Raw genomic sequence first — 17448 nt, forward strand, 5'->3', positions numbered from 1 at the left:
CAAAAAGCTTTCCCTCTTTAAAAAACTTGTTCTACACAGTCAGTGCTATACATTCACAGATATTTGGCAACATAGACTGTATAAGGAATGATAGAAATGGTTATGGTTGTACTCCATTGAGATGAATTCTATGCATGTCACTTTGGTCACCACCCTAAATAAAGAATACTAATGGTAGGCATTTACTAGTGTCAACGTCCTATATTAAGTATGATTCATGGAATGAAAGATTATTTATTGTCTTCCTCTCACCTTACCCTCCCTTCTCCCACCAAGAGAAATATATCTTCCCTTTTGTAATACCCAACTCCCATTACTCATAAAATAGGTTAAGAACAAGAAGGGTTTTCCACAGCATTCATACCAAGCCACAATAAAGAAAAGCATTTTGATTTAACAAAATCTGTCTCTCCTCTCCAGTGAGGGAAACAGCCTTAGTAACTGGAAATTAATGACAGGAAGTTCAGAGAAGAACACAATCCAGGTGTGTGAAATAAAACAAGAAATGTACAAAGAGCCTGTAAGTCTGGCTGTGTTAATCCATAAGTTAGAAGTTAGGTTGAGATAATAACATGGGAACTCAGTGTCAGAGAAAGTCCAATATCACCAGGGTGAAAGGTACTCCTGGTTTTGAAACAGTGTTATTTGTTTTTTTTTTTTTTTTCCCTTTTTTCATTTTAAAGCTAATTCTCATCCATTAATCATTTCTAGCAGTCTTGTGTCTTCATACTACAAGAGAGTCAAAATAAGCAAGAGTTATGCAGGTCCCCAGGGCCATTTTTTACAACCAACTTAAAACCATCAGCCCTTTTCTTCCTAAAGTTACAGAATACAGCTAATAGATATTTTCAAAGGGAACATGCCACAGCAAACTGCCTAAACTAGACCATTTGAACCATGATAACAGAATTAAGGGTACTACTCACTTGTGCTGCTGCTGCTAGTCCCAATAGTATTGATTGTGGTGGGGACTGAAGATGAAGAGTAGAGGGGTAGGTGGCCATTCTCACAGCCCAGGTTTTTGTCCTGCCAGTTGGAGGCACTGATGCATATTCCAGAATCCCGAGAGTTCTGCCATCCATTGAGCTTGTCATCAGAGTTTTGTCTTTGGTGATAGTACTGTGTCTGCCCATAATCCACAGAATCAGACCGACCTCTGTTCTGACTGCTGAAGCTCCCTGATGTGCGGTCCTCTAAATGATTCAACCACATGGCTAAAGCACTCCGGTCTTCTAGTGAAGTGGCCGGGTGGATCAAAGCATAAGACAGGAGTTGCCTGCTTTCTTCTATGTGCTGGTTGTGTTCGATGGAGTGAGCCAGGATTTTAGGCAACAGTTTCATGTACTCCACTTTTGCTTCAATGTTTCCTGGCTTCAACAAAGGCAGGTGAATTAATAAAAGGGAAATCACTTTATCCTTGGATTCCTGTTGCCATTGGTTAATGATTCCTGGAACAGAAAACACAGAAAAATTCTTGGAACAAATATACCTCCCCTGAAGTATATCAATACTGTAAACACAAAGTTGAAAAGATAATTCCTTTGATTTGGATTCTTAGTCTATAGAACTCACCTATTTCCCCCAAATGAATACATTATACATTGGATTCCTAGTAATGGACTCTCAAGCTTGATTCTGTAGTAACTAATAGCAAAAATCAAAACACTGAGAAAACACCCTACCTATCGATGGACCTATGTGATTCCCATCTCCGCACTCCCATAATCCACAGCTGTCCAAAAAGAATACAGCCAGTACTTTAGGATAATCTATAAAAAATTTTCTGGCCTTATTTTCTTTTGAAAAGAAGACTAGATATTCATAAAAGGTAGAAAGATTTGTGAGAGAGAAGACTAGGAGACTCGGGCAGTGCACACAACAGAATTACTATATAATCAAGTGTTTGCATACAAGGGCCTTAGAACCCAAATAATAAGCTTCCTCCACAACTCTCATTGCTACCCTCAGTTTTTGCCTATGAAACAAATGTTGTTTAAACCCTGACAAAGAAAGATTGAATTATAAATGCTGATGGGACATTCATATATGGAGATGTCATGGGGGAAGGAGGGTGTTAAATGTTTTGTTTAGCTAAGTTGTGTTTTCTCTTTTTAAAAACGTTCTTTGTTATAAAAGATAGTTTCACAGGATAAAAGGAAGGATACATTCAGAAATGAAGATGATGTAAAAATTTCTCTCTCTCTCTCTCTCTCTCTAAAATAATATTAGCAAAAGAGCTTGGCTTTTGTCTAAAATTTGTGTGTCACAGATGGAGATGACTGTCAGAAAAAAATAATTGTCCTTTCATATCATTATAATCTCTCCCCATCATTCCTGTGTATAACTAAATCAAAAAAGGGGGACCTTAAGTCACTAATTCAAGATCAGATTGATTGATGATACAGTTACTCCAAAACTACAATAACAAAAACACTTTATTCTAAGTAAGCTATTGCCTTCTATCATAAATTGCAATTTTTTCCTTAAAAGAGATTTTTTTTAGCAGAGGTAGAACCCAACAGAAGGACACTTACACAGGCTGTCAGCCCAGTAAATTTTAATAGTTTTTCTTGTTATTTGATCTTAGTGCCTTCCCTCTACTTCTACTCCCCAAATTTATCATATGTGTGTCTTTACATACACACATATATCTTGTTGTATATTATTTCCTCCATTAGATGGTAAGTTCTTTGAAAGGACTATTTTCTTTGTCTTTCTTTGTGTCCTTGTCATTTAGCATAATGCCTAATATATACTAGTGCTTGATAACTATTAACTGACAAGGCAGGATTCAATGTGAAGCAAGGTAAAAAAAAGTCTGACATAAAGAGCAAAAGGCAACTCTAAATAACAAATATTAAAAACCATTTAAAAGTAGGGTGACTGGCTATCCACAGAAATAGTGGGTAAAACTTGCCTTCTAAAAATACTCTAACTTTTGGCAAAGATTCAGTGGCACTACATCAATCCCATATTTCAGGAAACTGATTCACAAGACAAGGAGGGTAATTCTGAAAGATGAAAGAAGCCCATTTTAAGACGCTAGACTTAGATATTTATTTACTTTAAAAGGGGCCTAAAGGTCATAGTAGGTCATAGGTGATCACAAGCTTAATGAGTTAGCAATTGTAAAGAAAATCTACATGATAGAGGAAAAAGTAGATCCTTTAACAATAATGAAAAGTTAAAAGATAAATGTTTTTAAATTCAGGAAGAAGGTTGCTGGGCAGAGTTTCTCTAAGGATATTAAAAACAGAAAACATTTGAGGTGATGTATTTACATGGCACTTTACTTTTGCAAAGTACTTGATAGAACTTTATATTGGATTTAGGAAAGATCTAGTCTCTCAGGATTATAAACCATTGGGTTGAAATTCCAAGAGAGGTAACAGAACCTTCATCCCCTGAAGGTCTCCAAAAAGTTATTTTATCATTGCATACTCTTTGGGAATATGGACCACTTCTTGAAATATAATGTCTTTAAATTTATAAAATACATAGAATTATAAAGAAAACCAATTACATTGAAGTAATCCCTCTAAGACAAAAATTTCTGGTTTAAAATTTTATTTGTAGGAGAAAGACAAAGGAATGGATTATTTTTGAGATTTCCAAGTCTCTTTTAACTCTGTGCTTCTAATTTTATCTAGTTTTACTTTTCAGTTTCTTGACACAAAATTATCTGAAGCTAATTTTACTATAGTACGAGTATCTATTTGGTAACAAAAAGCAGACTACTTTTAATATAAAAGTGGAAACATACTGTCTTGTATGGTACATCTGATTTTTAGAACATACAATTTTTACCATTTTAAATGAGTGATTGTTGCCACAATAAAGAAAAGCATTTTGATTTAACAAAATCTGTCTCTCCTCTCCAGTGAGATAATTTTTTATTTTGTTATTTTATTACACCTTTGCTTTTCAGTTTAATACTTAACATAAAAGTTTTTTTTTTAAAATAAATTAAAAAATTTCCAACAACTTTTCTTCAGTAAGTTCTGTAACAATCTGAAGAAGTATGAGGAAAGAAACTAAGGAGAGAAAAAAGTCTGAATAAAAACCAACTTCCTACCAAGTTGTCTATTTCCTCTCCAAAATATAAAATTAAAACAATGAAAATTGTAGTAAATAAAATTCAAGAGAATGGTTTCTATGAATAATTTTACTTATGTCATTTTTCCTGCAAAGTGATCATCCTGTACAAGTTCAACATGACTTTTAAAGTTATCTGTATCAGATAATTTTGTGTCAAGAAGTGTAAAGATATCTGGAAAGGTATCTGTATCATCTATAAATTCCCTGTATTATGTTGTGCTTGTTTTTAATTATGAGCTAAAAATAAGCAAGAACAACAGATGCTACATACTAAATACATGCAATCTCTACACAAATATTCTCTACACAGGAATCAAACTGAGAATCACAAGAAGGGTAAATACAATGAAGATGACAGGAAAACAAGAAGCTCCACGGCCTAGTCCCCCTATTTCCACAACTGATAGATGGGTATTGCTCTTTGCATAGAAGAATTCCAGAATGGGAAGGAGACATCTTTATTGCTAGCCTCTTTTTTAGATAGATGCAAACCTATCAATAAATCCTTTCACTTTTTTCCCTTCTCATCCCCCCTTCCTTCTCAAAATATATATGATTTTAATTAAATCTATGATCCTATAACCTATTATCTTAACATCCTGTGATCCCAAAATATGACAAGGACACTTTACCCAAACCTATTCCATGTTTTTTTTTTTTTCCTCATCTTTTTCTACCTTAAACTCTGCCAAATGAGAGATAAGTAACTTAAAATACTTCTACCATTCATATTAATAAAATTATTTCTAAACCAAAAGAAAAACTTGAGAAAGCCATTGGTTCCCAGAGGATCTTAAATTGAGAAATCCATGATAATTGAGCCCCCAGCATCAGAATAAATGATACTTTCACTTTTACTATACTTACATACTCTTTCATCACAATTTAACACTTACTACATGCAATGTGCTGTGTCAAGTATGACTAAGTATCACAGAATTTTATATTTGAGCATAGAAGTAATAAGAAGCCAATAAAATTTAGTTACTGAGTGAGAAGGGTAGAATGATCATATCTGAATTGTAGAAAGATCACTTTGAAAGGTGACATAAGGACAGGTGGAATGAAGAGAGGCTTGAGGTAGGGAAACCAATAAACAGGCTATTGCATTAACCCAGGAGTGAGGTAATTAGTTTCTGTATCAAGGTTGCAGTTGCATGAATGAAAAAAAAGGAGGCATGTTAAGGACTATGCCTAAGTAAGGAGAAGGTCAGTTCTCCAAGAGCCTCAACAGCTGTGAATCCTAACATCTGAAGGAGTTGTAAAGCAGCCTTTGCTGACGCAGATGTTCCTTGTGGATTGGGGATGAAATAAATTGGAGGCAAGGGGAAGAGGAGAGAGGTCAGACAACAGTAACTGCCTCTCAGTGGAGAGGTCAGAGAACAGCAACTGCTTCTCAGTCTCCTTGTATCATCATCATCCTCTCACATGAAGAGATCCATTCTACAGGTCTGAGTTAGACGTCCAGCAGCCAACCGACAGGTGGCTCCAGTATCACAACAGAGGTATTCATGAGAGATGCCATAAAGGTAGACAAGACTCGAATACAGATTGGATATGGGAGACAGTGGTGCTAAAAGTGAGGTGTTAAGCTTCCCAAGGTAATTAAGCCTGAATAATTACTTAGGAGAATGGTGATGCCTTAATAATAGGGGAGGTATTGAAGGGAGAGATAATGAGTTCTCATTTTGGACATGTTGAATTTAAGATGTCTATGGGACATCAAGTTTGATACTAAAGCCCAGAGTTAAAGATAAAAGTTAGGATTAGGGCTAGATAAAGAGATGAGATCATTAACTGACCTAGGAAGTATTGAGGGAGGAGGATAGTCTGTGGAGTAATACCCAAGGTACTTAGTGGGTGTAGCTTGGATAAAAAAAATTCAACAAAAGATATCTAGAACAAATAAATAGGAAGAGAATCAGCAAAAAGAAACATCAGGAAAACCTACAGAAGAAAGTATCACAGAACATATGTAGTGTTAATAATAAACACTGATACAGTAGAGTAGGTGCTAAAATTCTATACTAAATGGGACCCAGCACCAGATATGCTGCTGTTCTGTCATTCAGTTGTGTCCAATACTCTGTGACCCCATGGATAATAGCATACCAATTCTGTCCATGGAGTGAGTTTGTTTTTTTCACATAGGCACTGAAGTGGTTTGCCACTGCCTTTAAGGTAAACAGGACTTGCTTAAGGTTCATATAAGTACTAAGTATATGTTTTTCTCTCTATGTATGTGTGTCTATACATTTATGTATGTATCTATCTATCCATCTCTCCATCTATCTATCTAACTTATCTATTATGGGGTGAGAGAGATGTTGAGTATTATAGAGAGAGACACAGAGAGAAAGAGACACACAAAAAAAGACCGAGAGCTTGTACCACTAGCCAGGTAGGGGAATGATTTGATTAAACAGAAGACCCTTCTAACAGGCAAGTAAGAGATGCTGGGCTACGTTTGTTGAATTTAGAAAGGACTTTAGATACCACATATATAATCTGACTATTTAATACTTCATAGGCCCAGACAAATAAAGTAAATTGGCATGTAAATTATTAAGGAGTAGAACACCAGGTTCTCGGATTTTTAAAAGCTCAAATGTTCTTCCCACCCTCTCACATTTATTCACGCCATGATTCCACTCATGAAAAAAGCCCTCATAGTCCTAATTATCCATTTCTTGAAGCACTTTAACAATATTCACTCAGGTCATGATTTTGCAAAAAGAAAGTAAACCCTAGAATAGAAGAGCAGTTGACGGCTAACCCACCTCCATAGCAGCAGTAAAATTACACAACTCTTAACACTGTCAGTGAGTAAAGAGCCCAGTTATGTCTGCTGGAGGCTTTATCAAACTAAAAGCTAATGAACTGCAATTTATAAAACAGACACAAAGAAGTAGTAAGAAGAATTATAATTAAAGACTATGAGGATGTTAAAAACTACCCCAAGGATTCTTGGAGTAACAAGAGAGCGTATTTAAAAACAAAGTATGGCATTATTACTGCACAATGTTAAGTGAGTGTTCAAAATGTGGCATTATTACAGCATAATGGTAAATGAGTGTTTAAGGGCTCCAGTTATTAGGAAATTACACTTAAATTGCTATTTTATTATACCCTTGTTTTTCACTTTAATAACATTTACCATAGAAAGTTTCTTACAACTGCATTTAGACAACTTGTTCATGCAAGAAATAACTTACAAATAAATGCACACAACTAAAAGGTATTGGTTAAACAAGAACCAAGATTGTTGGAAGAGAGAAATATCAAAATTTCTAAGTTGTCAAAGGTGATATAGAAATTTATATTAAGAACTGAAAGAAAAAAAAAAAACTTCCTAGAAAAAATATATTGTGAAATTTTCTAAACAAGTACAATTCTCTATAGCTACATGCCTCTCAAACAACATGGCCAAGACTCTTATAAATTGGAAAAAGACAGAAGGTGAGAACAAAGCAGCCACAAACAAGCAAAAAAAAAAAAAAAAAAAAAAAGTCTCCTAACGGATTCTGAGGCATTCTCAAATATTTTCAAGTTGGCAACTGGCCTTGGCCTCAGCAACCATGGTTTGGTGTCTGGATAACAAAGGAAAAATATCCAAGAGCAGTGTAGTATCAAAACTGAAGTAGAAGCTGGGCCACTAAACCATCTATATAATGAACTCTTCTGGGCTATGCATTAACTTAGTTTTAAAATGAATTATCTTTGTTTTGGTGAACTTTTATTTTGTTAAATATTTCCCAATTAAAAAAATTTTTTTTTCAGATTCAGGCTGCATTCAGAAGTGCTACAAGCTACTATTTGAGACCTCTGATGTAGAGGACTCATGGGTTGGATGAGTATTGGAGATATTCATTTTGGGACATGGGCATGTAAAACTAGAAATAGTCAATAATAATAATGGCAATTATTATTATTATAACTACACTATGTACAGTGCCCTTCTATGTGGAAGGCACTGTGCTAAATGCTTTACAAATATCTAATTTTCTCCTCAAAACTCTGGGAAATAGGTGTTATTATCCCCATTTTACAGATGGAGAAAGTGAGGCAAATAGCAGTTTAGTCACTTGTCCGAGGTCACAAAGCTAATAAGTATCTAAAGCCACATGACCCTTAGGCAGGTAGCTGGCTTAATGGTGGATAGAAAGCTGGGACTGGAGTTCACCTGAATTCAAATTTGTCCTTAGACACCTACTATGTGCCTTACTTCATCTACTGGAGAAGGAAGGAAATGGCAAACCACTCCAGTTTCTTTGCCAAGAAAACCACATAGATGGCATTGGCATGCTATGGTTTCAGGGTCATGCAGAGTCAGGTGCAAATGAACAACAGTTTTCTGACTTTAGGCTCAGCATTGTATCCCACTTCATTGCCTAGCCAGATGGTACATTGGTCTCTACTGATCACATGCTGTAGTGCATGTATATAGAGAATACTAAGAGTTTTAAGATGACAGAAAATAAAAGTCCCTTTTTAAATATAGGTTCTATTTCTGCTGTCATACCTACTGTCCTCAAAGTAGGTATGTCCCCAAAAGAAACAGAAATCAGTGTTGTAGGAACCAGAGTAAGGTAGTAACTTATTCCATTGTTATTAACTTCTCATGAATGTTAACAGCTATCAATAATCACTATTATAAGTGTATGCTTGTGCACCTACAGACTTAATAGAAAAAATGCAGGCTCTCCCTAATCTCAATGGGGCCCTCTGTTCCTCTTGGTTACCTCTTAGACTTCAGAAAGATCATCATTGGGGATTTCGCTTAAATGATCATTGAAACAGAAGTGAATATGTTGACTCAGTACTGGGTACCTCAAACTGCTATTACTGGGCATTCTTAGAAGAGTCTTCTTCTCACCACTACCATCCCTCATTATTGCTTCTAAATAACTTCTGTGAAGTAATTTAGAAGTTCACCTGTGAGCCTCTTCTGGTAGGCAGCATAGAAAGGTCAGAGAACAGAGTCCCCTTTCTTAGATCAGTATTCACCACCCTTTATCAGTTCTGTTTAGCTAGGTAACTCTCAAACCTCCTGGAATTTTGGCTCTGCTTCAGATGCCTAAAATATTTTTTTGTTTTGTTTTGTTTTATTATAGCCAGCCTTTTTAATTCGACCCTTTATTTTCCTACCCTTATGATACCTGTTAACCTTCTTCTTAGCTTGATTTCCAGTATTAGATCCTTCCAGGTTGAGACCCAGTTCTATCTAAGGAGAGACACAGTTGGAGAGAAAATGTCCCTGGGCTCCAGTGACTTACTTTCTTTTCCTGCCTATATTATTTTATTTGCAGTCACCAAATGGAGTTTATGTCCCTAAGGTTTCACTTAACTCTTATGCTTGGTATATCCCTAAAGTAAGGTCCAGTAAATGGTAGCTCCTAGAGGGCAAGGAACATTCCCTACCAGAAGAAAAATGGTTTTTAAGATGAAGGTAGAACTATTGTCTCAAAGATTATGATCATAGAACCTAAGTCTCTATAGTTATTGCCTTTAACTAGGAATCCATGCTGAATTTTTGAAGTCTAATCCGAAGGAGATTGTGTTTCACTACACATTTCTCATGCATTTTCACTTAAGTAGAAGCAGTGGGAGGGCACAATGAAGATACAAACCTGGATTCAAATCCTGCCTCTTACACACATTGGCTCCATGTGACCTTGAGCATGCTATTGCCTCTTTTAGGGTCTTTGGTAACTCTCTAAGATCTACATTACAGAAGTTGGTTAACCTTCAATGCAGTTCTCAACTAAGAGTTCTCTATATCAATGAAATCACAAGCCCAGTCCCTACCCTCAATTGATGGCTAGTATTTTTCACTGTCACAACTCTTATTTGTATTGTATTTATTATCAGGTACCTTCTGCTTTCCAGACCAGAAATCTCTGTTTTACCATAACTCAGTCTGGTAAATGGACTGGATGGATGACCCAGAAATTTTATTCAGCTGCAAACTATTTGTTGTTAATTCCACCAAAATAAAGACACAGAGCAATAAGATATTTAGTGTCACATCTCTATTGAGCCTACATTATGCTGGTATACTTTCCTTTAATTTAAGACCAAAACAAACATTTCAGAACTAAGAATAAAAAGGTTAGCTCAATTTAAAATTGTTTTTACTCTGGGCTAAATTTTCTCAATACCATTTAAAATGGAAAATTTTCCCATGTGCTTGAAAACACCCACTGCATCAGTTAATGCACTTATTGAGTGCTTTCCTAATTGTAACTGATGCTTATTAAAATAACCTTCATAATAAAAATTTTAAGGATTCCCTAGTCATATAACATTCAGAAGCAGAATGAGATTATAGTTCATATGACTTTACAATTTTCAAGAATATCTATTGGAGAAGGAAAAAAAAGCACATGAAAACTCAGGATAAAGAGATTCTGACTATAAATGACTACGTTCTTAATAGAATCTCCTAACATTATCAACAAAAATTAGAGGTGAAAAGATGTATAATCATCCTTTTCTCTTCATTAATGGATTAATAAATCATTTTAAAAAATGGATATCCAGTTAAGTCCTTTAAGATGTAAAGGCCATCTAAATAGTAAGAAGCTTAGATCCTATTGATTTTAAGATTAATTTTCTTCTCTTTTTTGTTCCCAATGTTACCTCAAACTCAAAAAGAATCCATTTTACACTGCTATTTTATAGGAGTAAGTATACTGTCTTTATACTAACATGGGGGGGGGGAGGGAGAGAAGGAGAAGAAACACCCTTTATACAATTATGTCTTGAGTAAGCCTTTCAATGTATGTTTCATGGAACACAGTCTGAAAACTCCAAAAATATAGTTTTGTTCATCTAATTGAAATATTATTATATTCACCAATAGAAACTTTAAGTCTCAACTCTGTCAGATTTGTGAATCAATAGAAGACAGTGTCTTGGAAGGAATTAAGCAAATCAAGTCATGGCAGAAATGTAACTCTCATATCAAATATATTAGTTTCACAAGTTACTCTCAAGAATGTGCTTTTAGGGGGCAGGTAAGTGGTGCAGTGGATAGAACACCAGTCCTGAAGTCAGGAGGACCTGAGTTCAAATCTGATATCAGACACTTAACATGTCATCTAAATAGTAAGAAGCTTAGATCCTATTGATTTTAAGATTAATTTTCTTCTCTTTTTTGTTCCCAATGTTACCTCAAACTCAAAAAGAATCCTCATTGGAGCTTCTCCCTACCCCATAAAAAGTATTCATATTGAATTTTATGGACTTTATTTCTTGATACATTTCATAATGAAAAAGGTTTCAGTATACTATGCAAGGTCTAGAAATCAAAAGGGAATGTGTTTTAATTTTGAATTATCCTTTGCATATATAATCTCAAACAAATTGCTTTAATTTTCCCATGTTTCTACAACACTGAGGTTAAAATAAAATTTATGAAAAATATCAAGGTAACACTAAATGCTGTATCAATATTAAAATGTCTAGAAATAAAAATTCCCCAAACAAAGCATTTTTTATCTCCTGTAAAAAAAATGGCTTTCTCAAGTCATTAGCAAAATGTCAGGTCACCCTATTTCTACACATTCAAAACATTCAAAAAATTAACTTCGAAATTAATTTTCAAAAATTTCTCCAAAATTCAAAAGTACATGAATGCTAAGATTACAAGTGGATTAATTTGAAATTCTATTCTTTCATTGGACAAGCATTTATGCTTTCAAAATATGAGATCAACAGAAAATTGATGATAAAATTAGTTTATAAATATCTTCTTCCTCTGTGATCTGTGATTTCTGTAGAAATATTTTTTAAAACTCAGCATGATTTATTGTGATGAAGGGTGAGTAAGTGATTTAATGTTTTTTCTTATTATTCATAACAATTTAACAATGGTTTAATTTAGAATGAGAAAAGTTGGACAAGTGGACAAGTGCAATTCCTTAGAACAAAATTAGGCAATCCCCATTAAGTCTAGACTTGTAGAGGGAGTCAAAGACACATTTTCCTTTTTATATTAAGTTTAGAGACTATTTAGTCAACACTAAGAGATCTCAAATAAATGCTAATGTAATCCTTTTTAATAGTCTACTTTGCTCCAAAGCAAAGCTTGGTAAAATTGGGCCTTTTCTCCTGATATTTGCACTTGAATGCTCTGTTACCAGATCCCAGTTTCCCAGTGTAGCAGTTATTGTTTCAGAGGAGGGATCCCCAGTCTCTATGAAGTATGACTTAATTTCCCTCAAGTTTCATAGAATGATGAGGATGGGAGTGGGGAGATAAAGTGAGGGAGGATTGATGGTAAAAGGTCTCTTAATTGGGTATTATGGGGATAGACACTTTTATGAATTTGGAGTGAGGACTAGAGATAGTCTTTAAGAAAACCCCATTTTTAAACCTCAAGTGAAATGGGCTACAATCAACCAGGCATACCTTCAGTGTCATTTGACCAGCTAGAAACCTTTGCTGTGTAGTGTAATAACTGATATTTATAGTAGACACTAAAGTTGGAAATTTCATATATATTTGTGAACTTTACTCTTATTTGGCCTATTAAGTGATTTGCTTAGGGGCAGGACTTATACTAACACTAAATTCCACATTCTATCTGCTATACAATGCAGTTTCTCCAGAATCTATTGAAAGCAAGATGACTCAGTCCAGATTCCTACATTATTTCTAGGCACTAAAGGGACCCTCTCTTGAATGTCTAAAACTTAAAAGTTCAGAATTCTAAAATAATGAAGAGCACTTTCATATTACCACCTTCTACTCTCTTTCTTGCAGGACTCAGAACTTTGTGCTCATACTTAAGACTATTTATTCTCTCTTTCACTACCCACAGTGAAAGTCACTTAACTCAGAGCCTGGTAAATAGTATTTAAAAATATTCATTGACTTGACTAGTATCTGCATTTAGGTGGCAATAGATAGCAGACTGGGATGTCTGGATCAGCATCAGGATGACATTCAAGTAAGTTCCTCAGATACTAAACTGTGTGACCTTGGGCAAATAACTTTTGCCTGCCTCATTTTCCTCAACTGTAAAATGAGGATCATAATAGCACCTACCTCACAGAGTCGTTGTGAAGTTTGTGCTCCTCTTTTGTATAGAAACAGTTGTGCCTTCTGGCTTTATCTCCATGAGTTTTTACCTCACTAATAAAAAAAATCCCCCCACAGTCATTTATTCTCCCCCTTGCCATGATAAATCGTGTTTTGCCAAAATAAAGTGTTTTAATAAGAATTTTCAATATTCACAAAAATATTTCAGGAAAAATGTTTGTAAATTAATTTTGTCATTATTTTCTAATGATCTCATACTTGGAAACAAATTACCAATATTTCTAAAATTTCATCCATCTTACATGGGAAAATGAGAAAGGTTTGATGCTAGAAATTGGCAAACCCTCCAAATAGGCCCTAAGCAATTTGATAGTTGTTCAGCAAATAGCCCTTGGCAACACTTACAGTGTAGTCTTAAGAATTTAAAATCAGGTTTGTGGAAATTCATTCATTATTAGAGTGAAATCTACTATACAGGTAAGAGTAGAACTTCACTGTTTCAAAGGGGCTAAGGAGAATCAGCCTAGAAAAGAGGAAAGAGTTCTATAGAAGAACTGTCTGGAGTCAGAGAGAAATTGCAGAAAGGAGATAGAACCATTTCCCACAGAGTTCTGAGATTAAATCTATGAAAGAGATTAGAACCACTACCTCTGGGACACAACCTGTCAAGAGGATTTAAATAATCTTTAGCAAAGGCATTTACTAAGAATAGTTGTTACAAAATATTCCCCAAATAAGGGTATACATTCTTACAAATATAGCATCCATAGGAAGTGTGGGCTCAGATTACAGAGGACCTTTATTAACACTAGAAGAAAAATGTGTGGCAAAAGATATATAATTCACAACTAGTACCACATGATTTAATATCCATTCTCTCTTTATAGAGTACTAATGCAGCTCCTCTTAAATGCAGTATCTCTGTTGGGTGAGCTAAGTAGCTGGGCTCTTAGGCTGCTCAATTCTGGAGTCCATAGCTACCAATTCCTTTCTACCACAAAGGAATTCCTCCCTTTTACCTTGAGTCCCTCCAGATCCCAACTTTGTCTCTCTGCATCTATGTGTCTCTCTGATACAGACTGGACATATTTTCTCCCCCAGTTTAAACATGTCTCATGATGAGGTTAATGGAAGAGAAAAATACCTTTCTTCCCTCCTACAGGGCCTTCCTCCACAAAGGCTTTGTAGCATGGTCTCAGTTGCTTCCAACAACTGAACTTTTGAAACCCAGCTATTTAAATCCTCAAGATGCATGGCTGGTTTGTTTGCTCATCCAACAGAGATGCCCTTCTTCTGACCAAAGAAATGTATACCTCATAAAAGATTCACCTGCTATAGATACATCTCTTTTACACATTAAAATCTCATCATGAATGGCTTCATTTTGTGACTATATCAGCTGAACAGCAGAGAGAACCTCTCCCCCCCCAACCCAATTTATAAAAGCAGTGGTGTAACTAAAAAAAAAAATCACATTTAGCACTTTGTAATTTGCAGAATACTTTCTTCACATCCACTTTATGAAGTATGACAGCAAGTATTATCCCCTATTCTACAAATGAGGAGACTGAGCTCAAGTGACTTTGCCATAATAACACCATTAGTATCAGAGCTCGTTTGTATATCCCAGATTTAATTCACTCAGACCATATCTGGAGTATGTTCTAGTTGCTACATTTTAGGAAATTTTTTGATAAACTAGAAAGAATCCAGAGAAAGGCAGACAAGATAGTGAATAGTTCTTAAGAGCAGGCCATAATGATGAATAGTTGAAGGAACTGATTAAAGGCTTGAAAAAAAAGACTTAGAAGGGGTAGGAGAGCATTATCAGAGGAGAGATAGTAAACCCCTTTCTGCTTAGCTTCTGGTAAACTGGGAACAATGGGAGGAAATTATAAAAAAGGCAAATTTGGGTTTAATGAGAGGGGATATTTTCCTTTGAAACAGAGGTAAAAGATGGTGGGATGGGCTTCCAAGGTAGGTAAATGGGCTTTCCCCTCTCTGGAGGTATTAAAATAAAGATTATGAATATTTTGAGCTCTAGATTATATGAGAGGTTGGTCTTTGAAGTCCTTCCAAAAACTGGCATTCTGTGATTCCATAACTCCAAGATCTCTTTTTTTCTGCCCCAGAAGTGGCTGCCAATAGAACAATAGAACAAGACTAGAAAAGTCTTGTTTCATTGAGGCTTTTGATTTTCTTGACAATTCTGCATTCTAATAATTATCTGCCCCTTGCCTTTCCTCTCACTCTCTTCTTAACTCTATAGTTTGGCTTCTCATCTTATCATACAATTGAAATGGTTACCATTAATCTCTTAATTACTAAATCTAAAAGCCCTTCTCATCCTTCTTGACCTCTCTGAAGCCTTTGACAACTGTCAACCACCATCTTCTCTTTGATACTCCCAAGGTTTTTGTGATATAATACTCTAGCTAGTGTTCCTTCTACCTGAGAGCTTTTGCTTAGTTTCTTTGCTAAAACTTCATCCAGATCACACTTGCTAATGTGGACATTCCACAGAGTTTTGTTCTGGACTCTCTTCTCCCTCTATGCCATGAATTCAATTATCTTCTCTATGTTGATTTTTCTCAAATCTATTAATTGGGCCCCAACTTCTCCCTCTGTTGACTCCCAGTTGTGCATCTCCATCTCTGAGGTGTCCAATATTGGATATCTCAAACTGGATTATCCCCCCATAAGAATATCTTAAAATAAGCATGTCCAAAACTAAACTCATTTAGCCCCAATCCTCCCTCTCCCTAACTTCCTTTACTATCCCTCCCTTTTTTTTAAACTTTACTTTTTACTTTAGAGGGTAACACCATTTTCCCAATTACTCCTCATTTGACTCCTTATTGTTATCTCCCCATTTTTCCAATCTTTTGTCAAGACAATGTTACCTTCATAACATTTTTCATATTTGCTCCATTCTCACCTCTTGTCCAAGACTCTTGCAATAGTATTACTAAATCTGCAGGTGACCCCAAATCTCCCTTCTATTCTACTTTAAGAGATTTTTCTAAAGCACAGGTCTGATCCTACCATTTCCCTACTCCACAAACTCCAGTGGCTCTCTATCATCTCCAGGGTCAAATGAAAAATCCTCTGTGTTCAAAGTTCAAAGTTATACATTACCTAACTCTCCCACCCCCAGCTCTAGTCTTCTCATATTTTACCACCCCCTTACCATATATTCTTCAACTCAGTAACTGGCTACCTTGATGTTCCTCTAACAAAAGACACTCCATTCTCCCAACTCTGGAAATTAAATTAGCCATGCCTCATGCCTGTAATGTTTTCTTTCTTCATCTCTGCCTCCTGGCTTCCTCAGGTCCCACCTAAAATCCCAAATTCTGCAAGAAGTCTTTCCCAGTCCCCATGAATTCTAACACATTCCCTCTGTTGGTCATCTCTAGTTTATACTGCATGAATTTTGCTTATACATAGTTGTTTGCAAGACTGCCTCTCTTTGTATTTATCCCAAACACTTAGCACCCTGCCTGGCCCATAATACAGGGTGAATGGCAGGTAGCAGGCCCTTAATATTTGCTGACTGGTACAAATATCTCATCTTTTGAAAAAACCTGAAAAACAGTTTTCCCTGTTTTATGCTTCAGTAAATAGCACTTAAAGTAGTGAAAAATGTCTTTTATGACCTAGTTTATATTTTTGCTTTATACAATCTTTCAACAAATAAAAGACATACAAAGCCCCACTTTTTTCCTCCCAAAAAATAAAAATAAAACCCCTGGGAAAAATTTTTTTAAAAATCTCCAGTTACACAGAAAGATAATGACGATTATCTTAAGGAAGTCCCTTTACTTTTTGAAGACTAGATTCTTCATGTGTAAAATTCCTCATGTGTAAAATTAAGTGGCTGGACCAGAATGATTTCTAAGATCACTTCCACCTCTAAGTCCCTATTTGGATAGCCAGAAAAGTCTTGAGCTAAGCTGCCAGAACATTACCTCTAATTGGTTGTTCCTGATGGCAGTTTGGTGAAGAAGTAGCTTCCAGCATCAATTCAGAGGTCTGAAGACACAGTGCTGTGAGATATTCAGCAACAATATTGAAATTATCTCGGATTCTGGGACCATAATATTTTGCTGAATCTTTGAGGGAGGATACAGAAGCTGCACAGGTCATATGGAGCTGAACACATTACAGTTGAACCAGATGGTAAGTGAAAAATCGGTGGGTTGATGGAATTATAACATAAGGGATTACTCCATCTCCTCCCTCTCCACCTTGCCCTCCTCTTTTTCTTCCCTCCCCTGGTGTCCTCTGAGCATAGCTCCC

General features: G+C 35.7%; 1 protein-coding gene across 9 annotated transcripts in view; it reads right to left on the reverse strand.

Annotated features, from left to right (window-relative positions):
* The window catches only part of SAMD4A (sterile alpha motif domain containing 4A), a 387197-nt gene that overhangs the window by 202522 nt on the left and 167227 nt on the right, over positions 1–17448 (reverse strand). For 8 of the 9 annotated variants that reach the window (XR_007950710.1, XR_007950709.1, XR_007950711.1 and 5 more), the window contains one exon: positions 927–1448. Coding sequence is in view for 5 of the 9 variants with exons in the window: in XM_051978102.1 (XP_051834062.1) it covers positions 927–1448 (522 nt within the window). In the remaining 4 variants the exon portion in view is untranslated. Of the gene's footprint in view, positions 1–926; positions 1449–17117; positions 17410–17448 lie in introns of those variants that run through there. The other variant, XM_051978103.1, reaches the window with a different exon arrangement.

This window comes from Antechinus flavipes, chromosome 2 (assembly GCF_016432865.1).
Source record: "Antechinus flavipes isolate AdamAnt ecotype Samford, QLD, Australia chromosome 2, AdamAnt_v2, whole genome shotgun sequence".
In the NCBI taxonomy this organism is placed as follows: Eukaryota; Metazoa; Chordata; class Mammalia; order Dasyuromorphia; family Dasyuridae; genus Antechinus; species Antechinus flavipes.